The 16,039-nt window shown below is 41.7% G+C and overlaps 2 protein-coding genes across 3 annotated transcripts in view; one reads left to right on the top strand and one right to left on the bottom strand.

Annotated features, from left to right (window-relative positions):
- Positions 1-2,814: 2,814 nt before the first annotated feature.
- EXTL2 (exostosin like glycosyltransferase 2) lies at positions 2,815-11,986 on the bottom strand. Of its 2 annotated transcripts, none has more exons than XM_014250924.2 (5): positions 11,486-11,986; positions 9,815-9,885; positions 7,458-7,885; positions 6,044-6,114; positions 2,815-5,460 (listed from the first exon to the last, which is right to left on the bottom strand). In XM_014250924.2, exons 2-5 carry the CDS (start codon positions 9,817-9,819, stop codon positions 4,969-4,971), a joined length of 996 nt encoding a protein of 331 aa, XP_014106399.1. In that variant the 5' UTR covers positions 9,820-9,885; positions 11,486-11,986; the 3' UTR covers positions 2,815-4,968. The 2 variants fall into 2 exon arrangements, with proteins under 2 accessions (XP_014106399.1, XP_005520998.1); XM_005520941.3 differs by having other exon boundaries at positions 9,815-9,882.
- A 74-nt stretch (positions 11,987-12,060) lies between these two features.
- Positions 12,061-16,039, top strand: part of SLC30A7 (solute carrier family 30 member 7) — a 28,438-nt gene continuing 24,459 nt past the window's right edge. The window contains exons 1-2 of the mRNA XM_005520938.3: positions 12,061-12,198; positions 12,366-12,467. Coding sequence (XP_005520995.2) covers positions 12,119-12,198; positions 12,366-12,467 — 182 coding nt within the window. The 5' untranslated portion in view covers positions 12,061-12,118. The remainder of the gene's footprint in view (positions 12,199-12,365; positions 12,468-16,039) is intronic.

Below are 16,039 nucleotides of genomic sequence, written 5' to 3'. Positions count from 1 at the left end.
ATAAAGCGGCAGCGGGCGGTTACCAGGCGACCGGAGGCGCTCTAGCAACTGCGTTACGGAGCCTTTGTGTCGCCCGGCCCAGGGCTGACGCTGCGAGTGACCGGTCCCCCGCGCTCCCCCCGCTCTCCGGCCCCGCAGCGCCCCTGCTCCGGCAGGCAGCGGCCCTGAGCCCGGAACCGCCCCGCCCTCCGCGCCGCCTTCCTGGCCAGCGCCTCCGTGCCCCGCTGCGTTGGGGCTGCTTTTCCCCGCCTGGGGGTGGCCCGTGGCAGGGCGCCCCACGGGCTCCAGGCGGGTGTCGCGTACCCGGAGCGGGGCTGAGCCGGAGCGCTGCCTTAGCACGCGGGCGAGCTCCGCACGTGGACGGTCGGAGCGGCGGGGCCACCTCAGGCACGGGGGAACCGGCGGAGCGCCCATTGCGCTACCTGGGACAGACACCCTTTGTCGTGACAGACAAGCCGATTGACCAATCAGAGGCCGCCCTGCTACGCCTGCAGCCAATGAGCTGGCGGCAGCGCGGTGAGCGCCCCGCCCCAGGCCCCCCGCGGCCGCCGCTTCCCGCCCGGGCGGTGCCGGCCGCCCTCGGGCGCGGGGCTGGCGGGGCCGGGAGCCGCTTTGCGACCAGCGAGGGACGGCGCGCACAGCTGAGGCGCGGGGCTCTCCTCACCCGCTGGTTCGAGCGCCGGGCGCATTCTTCCGCCTCTCCCCTTTAGAAAGAATTGGTAAGAGCCAAATAGGGCAGACGGGCCGTCTGTTTTACAACTAAAGCAAAGATTGCAAAGGAGAGGCTCCTTGAGGAGAGAAAAAAAGGGGATAAAAAAAGTTACGCTTCCCCCAAATAAACAAAAAAATCCACTCTTGAAATGATGTTGTAATACAAAGCCATATGCAGCCCTGAGGTTCACATTATTATCACCAGCTTTCCCTAACACTATAAACAACCTACTGTAAGCACCAGTTCATATAATTAATCCTGGTGTGTCTGCTAGTGAGGCTAAACATGAGCGTGAAACACTTCTGACTCTTCAGTTTTTAATATGGTGTCATGAGCACTGGATAATCTTTAAAGCTTTACAAATAAGGTGAAGGACTACAGAAGACAGTGTAGCTGTTTATGTATTTGCTTACTTAATTTTTGTGTTAATTCCAATGCTTTTCACCCTATGTTATTACAGTGCTTTTTTTTTCAACTTTTTTGGAAAAGCTCCAAAACTAATGTGCTAAATATGACAATAATTTGTGACTGATTTCTGAAACCTGAGAAAATCTCATTTTCAGTGGTACTATTCCATACAAGATGCTTACAAGAATGAGATTGCAGTCTAACGTAGCAGCAACTTAAATGAAGGTTGTTGGAGCGTATTTGCTTTTCATGGAAATCAGTGTCAGTTTTTATTTAGACTGTTCTTTACAACTTTCACTTGTGTGTAACTCTTAACAGAATCTAGTCTTTCACTGATGTTTTTTTATTTACAAGCAATTCTCTAAGGAATTGCTTGTAAAGAGATGTAAATTGTGTAAGAGATGGGGTATTAAGGTATATTGTCCAGAATATTGTCCAGTTTTTTTGATGTCCTTTTTACTCAGACTTTCACTACAGTTCAATGTAATACATTTCTAAGTCAGTGCTGCCCTCTGCTTAAGGGGAGTTTGAATGAGCAGACTCAAAATAGCTTTAGCAACACTCTTTGGCAACGAAAGGAAAGACAGAATGGTCTACAGCTTGCTATCCAGTATCTAAAATCTATAGAAACAGAGTTTGTGTTAAAGCCTAAGATATGTAAACCCATCCAGCTAGACTGGTGAATCAGAAGGCAAATACTAGACTAGAAACTGAAACTGAAGCCCAGCTGTTAAATTTTTGTATACTGCTTTATATGCCTTCTGCAAAGTTAAAAATAGTTTTCATTTGCAGAAAAGTTTTCATTTGTGCCAGTTAGCCTTTGTAAGCATCAGAAATAAACTAAGCTTTATTTTCTTCCCTGTAAAAATATGTGCAAAATAAGCTCTATATTTTTTCAATTGCAGTGTCTCATAGTTATTGATATGATTATTTAATGAATTTCATTTTGTAAAATGCTAGCTTTAAGAACATTTCCAACTAGTACAACTTAGTTATTCTAATGAATACTATGCACTCGTTATAACATTTGAGATCAAATATCAAGGCTGCAGTGACATCTTGTGGCATTTTTTGGTAAAGAAGCAATTTTCTTGTGCTGTTGTATGTTAACACTATATCCTGATTTTTTATGAAGGATTTTTAAAATGTACATTTAGATACTATGTTTAAAATGCTGTGTTGCATTAACAGTAATTTCAACAGAACATTCAGAGGTGGTAATGATTCTGCTTAGACTCCAAAGTACTACCAAATGACATATGGATAATCCCTCGGAAGAAATAATCACATGCAAATTATTTTGTTTAAAACACAATTTTTTGGTAATGTGTTTCCAGTAAGGAATCTTAAGGTATTTTATAATTACCAAGAGATAAAAAAGAAATCCACTTTTAAAAAATAATCAAACAACCCCTTTTTGGTTCCAAAGTACAATGAATTATGGCTGGAGCTTAAGTCTTATCTTTGTATTTTCTTTGCTAGGTAAGACTAAATGATTAAGGTTGTTGGTTTTTTAATGTCTTTTCTTCCTTCATAAGAAGGCCTTACCTAAATTAAATGAATGTATGTGCCAACAAGTACACATTTTTTTAAAAAAAGAAATCTTGGTGCTGCTCATGAGTATGCAAACTGAGCTTACTTTAGACATCTTAACACTGAAAAATTTGGTCAATAATCTGAAAATAAACACATCAGAAGTTTGCTTTCTGTATTTTATTTTACAGTGGTGCAAATTAAATTTAACAGTACCATTAAAAGCTTGTTCTATTAATTCTTTCACTGACACAGAAGACCAAAAAAACACCCCCCAAACCAAAACAACTCCTTCACTCCAATAAGGAGTCCAATACTAAGACTTGGCTGAGTTGACACTTCATTTCACATTTCAAAAGTAAGGTTAATGACAACTGTGAGTCTTCACAACTCTAGTTGATACTGCACAAAACAGAAATCATGGAGAAGAGTAAGTAAATGAAATACAGTAAACTACCACTGGGAAATTTGCAATTCTGGAAAGATCATAGACCTGTTTGTATACTACTTATCACTACAGCACAATAATTAAAAACTACTTTTCACTATTATAACAAAATTAAGCAGATTTTACATTGCCATGTTAAGATTCTGCCCTTTAAATCTTACAAAAGTACTAGGAAGACTTCACTGAACAGAAATCAAATCCTTTAATACTGATAGAAGACGGTAAAAGAATCCTTCATTCCCCCTAAAGACTCACACCCTGCTGTAAAGAACTCTTCATATATTTCACTCTTTGTTCAGCTAACTTATTACAAAAAATGATAAAATTATACACTATTTTTGCAGATGCTATTTGTGTACTAGGTATTAGCTGTGACTGGTTGCCCACAGCTACCTTTGAACTGATTCTAAGAATCAATTAAAAGCTGATGCAGAGGAAACTAAATCTGCTTTGGATGCCAAATCTGATTCTGTGATCCAGGAAAATCACTGTCTTTTATTCTCTCCTCCATACTGTAAAAAAAGCCCAACCCTTCTGCAATTTCATTGGAAATGGTTTACCCTTTCTATGTCAATAGAAGGTTTCCAGGACTAGAAAGTCCCAATCTAACAAAAGCCATTAACAGCAGCTCTGTTTCTTGCTATAAATAAAGTCAGGGAATTCAGAGACTGATAATAGTCCATCCCTGTCAAATATCACTGTACTTTAAAGTACTTTTTTTTTGTCATAATGCTTTACCTATTGTACATTTTAACTCTGTTGTCATAGCCACCAAAAACAGAGGAAAAAAGGAACTAAAAACTAAATACTCATTGAAAGAATAGCTAAAAAAACCAATAGACCTGTAAAATCACAAAATGTACACAAAATGTTATTCTGTTGAACACCTTGTTCTTACTAGGAACAGTAAATAAGAAATTTTTAACAAAAACAAAATGAACAAAGTGAAGATTTTCCTGGGTGCATGTTTGTAATTACTGTATATGCAAAATATCAAAATAAAACTAAGTATTAAAGAGAATATTAATAAGTAACATTCCATCCAATTCTTCTGGCTGCTTATATAAGTTTCATATTTCATGTATTCATGTTTCTTGTATTTCCAACCACTAGGATTTACCTTCAGCTGCTTGCAGTGTTTCAGCAACTCTAGGCAAATCAATAATAGAAAAAAAGCCACATCAGAGATCATTTTCCATTAACTCAGCAAGAATAGATATTGTAGGCAATGGTTTAAGGACTATCTGAGATTAAGGTGAGGTACTCTTCTGGCTTTCATAGCAGCTTCAAGAACATCTCAGAACACCAAGTAGCTTATATACAAACTTCAAAGGGGTTTTATACAGGAGGCCAGAAGCCTGGCCAGCAGATCACTGTAGCTCTTCTACAGCTTCACCAGAAACTGGGTAGGAGCAGGTGAGGAGTGGGAAGGCAAGGAAGCATCTCAACATATAACTGTCAAAAATATGCCTAGACCTCATTTGACAGGATATGTATACTCAAGGAAAATAAAATCCAAATGTTAAGATCTGAAGAGTAGGAGTGCATTTTTGTCTGCATATTTCTGAAGAACTGGCCTAATTAATTAGAGTAGCTTTTCAGGTTTTAAGGAAAGAGGATGATTTTATCACAGCTAAGCATGACTTTATATTCTTTAATAGAATGTATTTTTTTCTATATATTCTTTTCTCAAAACTTACCTTTGTGAATTAGTTAGAAAGGAAAGAAAATACATAAAAAGCCTAGTGGAGAAAAATCAGAGGCAACAAAGAGGGATGGCCAAGATGCAGTAGTTACACCTTCTCTCCTTGAACTCAGTACAATTCACTGAGTATTGTTTAACATTTAACACCTTAAATTAATTGGCTTATATTTTATTTTTGTGATTGGCATAATTAGGAAAACCAAACTGAGAAATCATGATATTAGAATATTTTAAGGGCATGCCATCATAAATATTAACCAGTTTATTTACACAGTAGGATCTCTGTAACAAATGCTCTGCTCGGTGCCACATTCCAGAATAGCCACTGTTAGTGTCTTTTTCTAAATTTCTTATGTCAACAGGCTTCACAAACACTCCTGAAGGCTTTCCAGTATGCTTGGCTACCAGAAAATTCATGGCAATATCATCACAATTTTGAGTTTCATCTATTAAGGCATAAACTGCTTCTGGCTGCTGTTGAAAGTCTTCTAAATACCCACTATGAAAAAATGCTGCACCGATAAGCACCATAGAATACTGATCTCCATTCCCGAATCCAGGGTTCTGCAATTCAAAGCTGCCATAACTGTATACACCTGAAGGAGTAGAAATATGCTTTCTAGGAACAAATCCCACTATATGCTCTGGAAATTGCTGAAAAAGAAAAAAAGAAATTCAACACATACTTCACAGTGGGGTTCACTTAAGTGCATTCATAAAAGAGATTTATGCATTTTTTTAAATGAGAGGAGGACAACATTATTGCCAAGAAACAATTAAATTGTTGGCATATAGTCCTTTGATCTGCATAAATGTTTCAATTAAATGCAGTTTCACAAAACTGACAGTCTGCCTCATTCCACATCACATAGTGCCAAAACACCTACCCTCAATTGGCAGCTGTGTATTTGGCACTGAAAATAACTTTAGAGACAATTTCTTGTGTTTTGCAAAACAAAAAACACAGACTACTACACATTTAAATAAATTCAGCAGTTAACAATTTCATGGTTTTGTAAAGTAAGAGTTAAAATTTTGAAGTTATAGATTACAGATACAGATACTACTAAAGAACAACTTTGCAATTTCTACTATTCAACACTTCAAACTTCCTAAAATCTAAGTTTAAAGCTAGAAAACCAATGGTAAAATAGTATGGATACAGTATTGCTCAAATTAAAACTACTAATATCAAGTGCAGCTCACAAATACTGCCTGCCAAGGTGCAAAACATTACCTGCCAAACGGAAAAAGCAAAAGCAAGGTCATGAGCACTGACTAGTGTGTCATCATCCATCATTAAAACAGCTGAAGGGAGGAAAAAAAGAGAAAAACTTTCAATTGATCAAACAATTATAATATATGAGCACAGTATGCAGCACAATATTTGAGAAATGAAACATAAAACTTCTACAACTATTAAGCTGAATTGCAATTCATTGAAAGTAGATTGATAAAACATAATTAGATTTCAAAGCTAAAGCAAGGTTACAGCTTTGTGGTAACTGGAAGCCGACCTAAGTTTTAGATTATTTGCCAGGCTGTTACAAAACTCAGCAACCTTTGATCATCTGTAGTACAGCTGGAGAAATATGTGTTAGAAAACTTAGGAGTGTTTGGCAAAGCAACTTAAAATTTTACTAATCTTGTGTAAAGATATAACTAGAATAGAGTTAGATACTTTTCTTTATCATATGAGACTTACAAAGGATTCTTAGTATAAAATTTACTCATCTCACTACATAAGCAAGTTAAATTGCCCAGGCAACATTCAGTATTATTAACTACAGAAGGAAGACTGTTTGCCTTACGTTTTAGACATAAGACTACCAGGAAGTGGAAAAGGAAGGATATTCTTAGGTCTAAATTGCAGATGTATTAAAACTTTTGAAGTTTACAGTTAGCACAGATCTTACTACAGTAAATAAAGCACTTGGGAAGTTGAAGTTTCCAGTGTCTTCCTAGAAATCATGTGTTTGGATTTACAGGCATGATAGAAAGGGGGCAGTAAATACAGTTACCTTTACTAATCATCAGTAAGGTCAGGTCTGTAATGCAACATATGGGTTTTTTTTCCACTTGAAACAAACAGGATTTATTGTTGTACACCTCCTAGAAAGAGCTTAGGAAGAATATTTAGATGAATACCCAAGAGACTGGGGAAGGTACGCTTAAATCAAAGGGGGTGTAATTTGAGATAGAAAGCCAGACAGCTAGGGAGAGAAGCTTCTCAGAAGAACAGAACATGCTTGAGAACCTAGTATTAAGAGGAATGGATTAAATCAGGTCTTTAACAGATGACTTAAGTCCAGTTTAGTGCAGACATTCAACAAATACATGCATTTTGAATTTCAGTTTATATGAGAAGGAAGAAAAGTTGAACTACCTATGTCTGCCTCACAAAGGAAAGGGAGAACTGTTGCAAAAGACCTTGAAATGCATTTGACATTCCTTTTTTCCCCTTACTCTTCACTGACAGCCTGGTGGTGGTATGCATCTGATATAACACAGGTTTCCTCTATACTACCCACATTCTATTAAGTGACTCAAAAGATCCATTGATTTATTACACAGTATACCTCAACCATCTCTCTTTTAGCATTCAGATTTCAAGCATGAAAATAATATTAGTGATATGAACTGCTGATTACCTTTTGTTTCCAGGTCAGGGAAATTCTGCAGTCTGTTTCTCATACGATTTACAGTTTGAACTTTAAAGACAACAGGGACAGGATGAGGCCCCAGAGAATTCCACATTTCCTCTGGTGTCTTCTCACCAATGTTGTTCCACACAACAATTACTTTATGTAGGTGGGGGATTGCTTGATAATGATTTAAAAGCTTTAGCAATAAGTCAGTTCTATTGTATGTCTGCATAATAAGAGTGAATGAATCCAAGGCAGACTGACTCTGGGTTTTTGGTTCCCTTCTTGAATTGGGCAATTTGTCATCTTTGATAGTGGGAAGCAAAGCTGTTAAAGCCCCTGCCACAAGAAGCAAGACAATGATCACCACAGAGGTGAAGCGCAGTAGGCGGATTCCCATAACTCTTCCTGGAAGCTTACAGAAGTGAAAACACCTTTAAAACAAGCAACAGGAAAAAAGTCATTAAACCCAGGTACAATTTTGTCTCTTGATCAAAACTCACAAAATATTAAGTACATTTTAATTTAAGTAAGTAAATAAGGAGGACTTCAGCACTTTGGCAAATTACTTTCAATTACCAAGACAGGTGTTTCTGTGTTTACTTGCTTTTTATGTTTTTTGGTTAACTTTGGATTTCATTATTTTGTGAAAATAAATCTAGAGTAGTTCTTCAGAGTGTTCATTGTTTCCTGTTTTCTTACTAATACATTTTTGATTGAACATTTACATACCTCACCAAATCTATCCAGCTGAAAGTAGAAAGCAAATTTGTACAGAGATTCAGTGTTTTCAGCATTGCAGGAGCTCTACCTTAACTGGGAAGCAAAAAGCAGAGAAGGTGCCATCTGAAAAGCTCTGGCAGGAAGGAGGAAACGCTCACTCTTTTTCTGTTGCTCTGGTACCACGCAGAAGGAACAATAACTGATTTGCTGGACATTTTGTCAATAGTTTGTATATCTGCTTGATAACAGTAATCAGTACAGAAAATGTGATACTGATCATACTAAGGTTGTAACACACAGGTGGAGCAAAAGAAACACGCCAAATGCAGTAACACAGGAATGCAACAATCTCAGCAACACTGAACTGATACATCTAGAGCTCCTGAGAAAATGGCAACATGCTACCTATCAGCTAACTGGGAGTGCAGATTTCATTTCAGTCAGAGCTTTCTGGATCCTTGTGATCTTGGAACTAAACAGGTCTTAAAAAGCAGCTTCTAGACAGACAGTCCCTCAAATGTTCTTCACAGAGTGATAGGATATCCTGAGTTGGAAGGACTCATGAGGATCATTGAAGTCCAGCTCCTGGCTCTGCATGGGAACGCCCCCAAAATCCTATCTCACCATGTGCCTGAGGGCATTGTCCAAGCACATCAGGCTTGGTGCTGCGACAATTTCCCTGGGGAGCCTGTTCCAGCGCCCACCCACCCTCTGGCTAAGATGGTTCGATATTTCCTAATACCTAACCTAAACCCAACCTAAACTCAGCCTCATGCCATTCCATCGAGTCCTGTCACTGGTCACTACAGTGACCACTACACTCTATTAGAGAAGAGATAGGTGCTTTGCCCCTCCACTTCCCCTTGTTAGGAAGCTGTAAACAGCTGGGAGACCTCACAGACCCTTCTTGCCCAGGCTGAAAAGACCAAGTGACCTCAGCCACTCTTCAGACAGTTTCCCCTCAAACCCTTCACCATCTTCGTAGCTCTTCTTTGGACACTCTCTAACGGCTTTATATCCTTCTTATACTGCATTCTTATAAAGCTGTACAGAACCACCATGAGGTGAGGCTGCACCAGCGCAGAGCAGGTCAATCCACTCCCTTGCCCAGCTGGCAATGCTGTGCCTGGTGCCCCCAGGACAAGGATGTCCCTCCTGGCTGCCAGGGCAACTTGCCATCAACCAGGACCCCCAGGGCCCTTTTTGCAGCACTGCTCTCCAGCCTCTCGTTCCCCAGTCTGTCTGTACATCCAGGGTTGCCCCATTCTAGGTGCATTTTGGCACTTGTCTTTGTTGCACTTCATACAGTTTTCCTTTTCTCCTTCTTTACTTGCAAGATTAGTACAAATTGAATAGAAGATGAACATTCTAAGCTTGCTACAAACTCATTTTACATATTATTGTAATACCATTACTCATCTATGCATATTATTCATGTTACTCTGTGAGTAATTTCTAGGTTTTCAGCAGGGAATTCTGATCAAATTCAGTGGTCCAGGAGAGCCAAACAAGTACAATTTTTGAGAGAGTATCTGTGTGGTTTTTTTCACAGAATTCTGAATTGTTTTTTCCAAAGTGCAAATACCATGCTTAAAAATCTGAATGTAAATTATTTTAGTCTAAAATGCCTTGCAACTTACCTCATTGTTGCCACGTAGGATTGTTTTCTGGCTCGTTTTTACTGGGCAGTTGTTTGTGATCCTTGAATCTGCTGGAAATTAAAGGGACTCTATAACTGGAGTTATAACAACAATTATCCATATGCTAACCCAGCATTCTTTGACAGGTAGAAGTTACTCTCAGTTATTGACTGATACATGCATTCATGGCAATTATCCCATTCTTTTTCCTATTGCTCAGTTGAATAATTATCTCTGCCTTTCAACGAACACTCCTGAAAGAAGTTATTACACCAGATGGTTAAAAAGAAAAGAACAGTCTGTTTCTCTGCTTGTAAAATTGCTGCTTTGTGACAGTGCAATGTCTGTGTGTTCCATCCTTAAGTTCAGCTATGGAGATACAAGCAGGTCTCCCAAACCTGACAGCTGTTCTTTTGCTCACCAGACACCACTAAAATATGTATTTGGCAACCACAGTCAGGCAAATAACATGAATTTTTATCCCAATAATATTTTATTTTCTGTGTCATCCCCTTCACACTCTCCTTTCACTAAGATTATCAGTTACACCAGAGGTTTAAGACACAGTGTTTTGGTCTTCCCAAGAGGTTTGGCAGCTTGGAAAAGATGAGTGCAAGCACATAAAAGAAGAATATACAGGATGCAGGACAGCAATATAAAAAAGCTGTGCTCCTAGGTTGTTGGAGGGATTTTCATTCCTTTAAAACTCGGTGTACAACCAAAGTCATTAATTTTGATTTGAGAATGGTACTGTGAAAACTTAGAGAACAAGAATTTGTGGAAATTGTTGAATAATTGAACCTCTGTGGAATTCCGTAAGAGTAATTTGTTTGAGCTATATAATTTTGCTTCCTAAAACTACAGATTTGTTATTTGTGTGTATACCAATCTGAATATGTCCACATATACAGGTCTTCCCAAATTTGAGATCAAATCTTACTATTACTATTATTACTATTACTTTGTGACAAGAGGTCACTGAAACTATTTCCAGAAGCTAATTGCTTGTTCTGGTTGCTTCAGTTCATAGGAACAATCATGCCTGACTTCTAAAAAATTATTAGCAGCAGTGGCAATACAGCATTTATGAGGTCCACTAAATCCCCATCAAATGTGCTTTTGAAAAAGTGAACTTTAGATTCTCTTTCAGCAGTTTGCATCCTAGTTGCAACACTTACCAGTGCTAATATAGTGACTAACTAAACTTTAAAAGCATACCTAAAACGAAAATATAAATACTGTTTAAGAGACTTTACTTGCCATACCTTCTAGTATTTACAATAGGTGTAGTGACAGGCAATGATAATATTATTATATATTCTCAAAATAAACATCTATTTAGGTGTTTTAAAATTAGTATCACGGCACTTTCCAACAAGCAAATACAGATAAGTTTTACCAATTAAGTTATGGAATTGCAATGCCAGATTGACCTCTTTTTAAAAACCCTATAACACTACCTACAAAAACATAAAATTGACGAAAATAAAGCCCCTACATCAAAGATCAGTATTTTAACCCTCGTTCCAAGAAAAAGCTCTCGAACGGGGTCCCCTCCCTTGGCGGGCAGCGCCTTTTAACAGCACCCCGCAGTAGCTGGGCGCAGCCCGGCACAGCACCGCGCAGCACCGCACGCCCCGCTCGCCGCCCCTCGCCCACAGCTTCGCTCACGTTCCGCAGGTGCCGCTATCGCCGCTTCCTCCGGCAGGGCTGTGCTTCCCAGGGGTCACCGGCAGCACGGCAGGGCAGGGCGGAGGAGGAGCCGGCCCAGCCCCGCCGCTCGGCCCCGCAAAAGCCGCTCCGGTGACTCAGTGCGGCCGTGCGGGACCGCGGCAGCGCTACGGCGGCGCCGCCGTGCCCCGCTTCCTGCGGCGCGTCCCTGCGCTTCCTCCCGGCAGGCTCCGGGTTGTAGTCCGGGGTCCTGCGGCGGGCGGAGCGCTCCGGCGGCTCTGGCTGTCACGTACCGAGCGCGCTGCTTCGCCGCCCCCGCCCCGTGCCGGGCGCTGCTACCACAGCTGCACCGGGAGCAGCTGGCATCGCAAGCGGGACGCGAGCGAGCGGCTGGCACGGGATGGAGAAGAGTTCACGTTCGGGGCGTGTTGTGTTTCATTAGCGGGCGGCGCGGCCCCGAGCCCGGGCAGCTTCGCAGCCGCGGCCCGGCCCCCGGCGCACCCCCTCAGCCCCGGTGCCCAGCGGCGCAGGCGCGGTGGCGGCCGGAAGCGGCGTGTGGGCCGGTCGGGCAGCGCTCCCGCCCCGCCTGCCCGTCCTGCCGGTCCGGCGCGCCGCGGCCCCGCCGCCGGAAAGATGCTGCCCCTCTCCATCAAAGACGATGAGTACAAGCCGCCCAGACTCAACCTGCTCAGGAAGGTGTCTGGCTGGTTCAGGTGAGTGGCCCAGGGCGGGCCAGGCCGAGCGCTGCTGGCGTCGCGGCCGAGCCCCCGCGGAGGGGCTGTGCCTGCTGGTGCCGAAGCGCCCCGGCCGCCCGGCGAGCGGGTCCGGCCTCCTGGCGCTGTACCGGCTGCCGGTGACCCGCGGTGTGCTCCCTGCACAGGTCTATCCTGGCGGACAAGACTTCTCGCAACCTCTTCTCCTTCCTCTGTCTCAACCTCTCCTTCGCCTTCGTGGAGCTGCTCTACGGCATCTGGAGTAACAGGTAACCGGGGCGGGGGCGCGGCGGGGCGAGCGCGGCTGCAGCGCGCAGGAAGCGCCGCGTCCCGCAGGCCAGTGCCACGTCTCCTCTCGGCGGGGCCGGGCCTCCTGGCCCGCCGTCCGGAGGGGCCGCTCCGTAGAGCCTTGGGGGCCGCTGGAGAGCTTCCCCCGACCGGGACCGCTCTCGTGGGCAGCGACCGGCGCCGCCGTCCCCTCTGCCGGTTCCCGGCGACGCGGGGAAGGCGCTCTGGCGGGGGGCCGCGACTCGGCGCGTTGGGAGAAATGCTGTTTGGAATTGCCATTGTGCTCTGTGCTTTGCTGAGGAGGAAGCCTGGCCTTGGCCCGATGTACGGGACTTGGGGGCTGTAGCTGCTGCTTGCCACAGAGATCCTCTGTTAGAGTGTGGCTTCATCTGTAATTTGATACCTGGATATCGCTGCCTCAAACATCCTTGTCTTGAGGGAGAAACAGGATTTGACACATTCTTGTATAGCTGAGTGGTACTTTACATAGCACAAAAATTCACAAGAGTGGAAAAAATTGAGGAGACCTGACTAAATTGCTACTGAAAAATCTGTAGCAAAATATAAGCAATGCAGAATAATTTCAGTATTTACAGTATAAAGGTAGAGAACAGGCAATGGTGCTAGTATTTCTGTCATGCTTTACTAGTGGTAGAGAAGTTGTTTTTTGATGACTTCTCAGTCTCTCTTAATAGTTCAGTTCAGAGTGGAGTGGTGTGGAATGTCATTTAAGTCCACCACTGTCCTCCTTACCAAAAGCTGTAGTATGGACACAAATTACTGGAGCTCCTAAAAGTTCTGAGTGAATGCAGTGATGTGGATTTGGAAATAATTGCTTCCTAATGTTTACCATGTTGTTCTGAATCTCTCAAATGACACTATAAAATCCTCAGCTTTGATTACAGTAATCGTTACTGTGGCACTAGTGAGTATGCAGTGCTGTCATGGGCACAGACTATCCTGGCAGCACCCAGACCATTCTGAATGTCTTTGGTTTTGGCTTTGATGTTGATTCACTTTGTGGTTGTGTGAGTATTATTGTGTGCATATCCTGCCTATTTGAGTATGGACTTTTTTTCTAATAACTCAGCAGATGTAAATATTTTTCTTAGCTGTTCTGATATAAAGAGCTTTGTGTTCGTGTGACTTTGTTCTGATGTCTGCATTTTAAACATAACAGGTTTTTTTGGTAGTATGACCTTAAAAAGTCCTGTAGATGAGATAACTAAACTGAGAAGCTTCAGTGACACAGAACTTTGTCACTGAAAAAATATGGCATATTGAAATTCAGAAGATACTTATTTTTGTTCATACTTGAGATTAAAAATTAGCATTTACTGCATAGTTTTTGTGTATATTTCAAGTCACTAGTTTTGGGTATCTCTAAATCTAGATTTTGGGCTAGAGCAGTGCCTTAGCAAGTGATTCTTTAGTAGAGAGGGGTAGCAGAAATTAAGATAAGGAATGTCTTCAAAGCAGACAGGTCCTTCCTTGGAAGAGCAAACAAGTAACAAGCAAACAAGGAACCCTCTAGGGAGAATCATTTTGTCATTTTGAAGATACAGTTCCATTTCTCCTCACATGAGAAATTCTCCTGAGCTTCTGTTTGCCAAATAGATTGTTTCCTGAGCTCACAAAAGAGGGTTGTCCAAATGCTTCTTGAACTCTCTCAGGCTTGGTGATGTGACGACTCCCTGGGGAGCCTGTTCCAGTGCTCAGCCACCCTCTGGGTGAAAAACTTTTTCCTAATGTCTAATCTAAACCTCCTCCAACTCAGCTTCATTCTGTTTCCTTGAGGTCTGTCACTGGTCACGAGTTGCTGGCTGAGAGCTTGTTTGCTTTTTAAGGTTGAAATTTGCTACTTGTGCACATTTCTTTAATTTGATGTAAAACGAATCAGCTGTGGAAGTTTATTTAGAAACAGTGCGTTTGAGTACAGGGTTTCTACTAGTTTATACTTTGGATGATGTGTTTGGTTCTACAGGAGTTCTTGCAAGCATCCCATGTTGCTGGTGGTTCATGGTATTGCTGGTCATTAACTGGATCACTTGATTACTTTAGTAATCACTTTGCACACATTTTTTCTAAGATCTTGTTACTTTACAGGTCACTTAAAAAAGCCTCAGATGTAATGAGATTGGTCTCTTACCAGGCTTCCTGACATTTGTGCAGCTCAGTCACTTGTAGTTGTACCTAGGGTACAGAGCACAGTTACGCCATGAGGTGAATTGCATTGCAGATGCAATTCTGCTGACCCCTGCTGATAAATCCACGTGCCTCTGGCCACCTGGAATTGTTAGCTTAGGTCTTGAAAGCAGTACATCTGTATTGCTGTTGCACTTAAGGTAAGTCTTGCCTTACTGAGATTTGCAAGTGTGAACACAGCACCGTGGTAACTTGCTGCATGATTTCTGCTTCTAGAACTTGTATGGATTTTTGTTAGAGTAGCAGTCCTTATACACTTCTTTCCCAGAAGGTTCTGTAAAAAAACCAAAAAAAAACCCCAAAAAAACCACCACAAAACCACCAAAACCCAAACACCTCAGAAAGCAGTAGCTCTCTCTGCTTAGCCATGCTTATTCCTTCCATTTCATAGTCCATTTCATAGTACAACTTAGGGTTACTGTCTCTAGTTACCTTCTGTCTGAATGTTTGATGTACTGTGTGGTTGGTTTTTTTCCCGCACAGGATCTTCGTAACTGCTTAGAACCAAACCCAAAATGAACTGTTTTCCTAAAGATGTCATCTGGTTTTGGGGAGGGGGAAGATGTCACCAAAACCCTTCAATAATTTGATAGTCAATTCCATTTTGCTACTTCACAGGCATGCAGCCTATGAGTCTTGTTTTAAAGTTTGTTCAGAAGAGCTTTATCTCTCCTGCTTACAGTACCTAAGTACAATATACCATGCCTTCATCCCTCTACCCTAAATGTTATAGTTGAGTGTATGTATAACTCTGTATGTGTCCATAGAGTAGATATAAATATATAGAGCAAGATACTTGGACCTTCCTCTCCTTCAAACCTACTTTCACTGTTGAGATTTTAATCTGAAACATTTAAGATTAATTTTGTAATTGTTTTCAGTAAGGCTGAAATGGTTTGGCTCTTTAATGTGAAGTGGTTGGAACTTTGGCTAATGAAACTTTGTATTTGACTTCAGTCGGAATATGTTTCTATCCTCTAGAATTTGTTAAACCAGTAATGGCTTCTTGTGCTTCAGTTTCCAAGAACTGAGTTGCATTTGTAATTAGTCTTAGTTAACCAAAGAACTGGGAAAATGGACCTTTCGGGACTGTTGATTAACAATTGGTCAACAGTACCTCACTAGCAAATGTCTTTTAAAATACGAAGTTTTTGTTTTCATTTCAATGCACATTACAGACTGCAGACTTACAGAGCCTGTTCATGAGTAATTTGGTAAGCTTTGGCAACACTTGTGTGTGGCATTATCCCAATTTTACCTCTAGCCTATAAACTGATATGACTTCTACTGACTGGCTAACTCATGAACTAATTTAAGTTACTTTGAACTTTTTAGCATGCTGTAATTT

Source organism: Pseudopodoces humilis, chromosome 10 (genome assembly GCF_049639895.1).
Source record: "Pseudopodoces humilis isolate 2021_Gansu_Grassland_sample_001 chromosome 10, ASM4963989v1, whole genome shotgun sequence".
NCBI classification, from domain to species: Eukaryota; Metazoa; Chordata; class Aves; order Passeriformes; family Paridae; genus Pseudopodoces; species Pseudopodoces humilis.
This window is presented reverse-complemented; position numbering and strand designations above follow the sequence as displayed.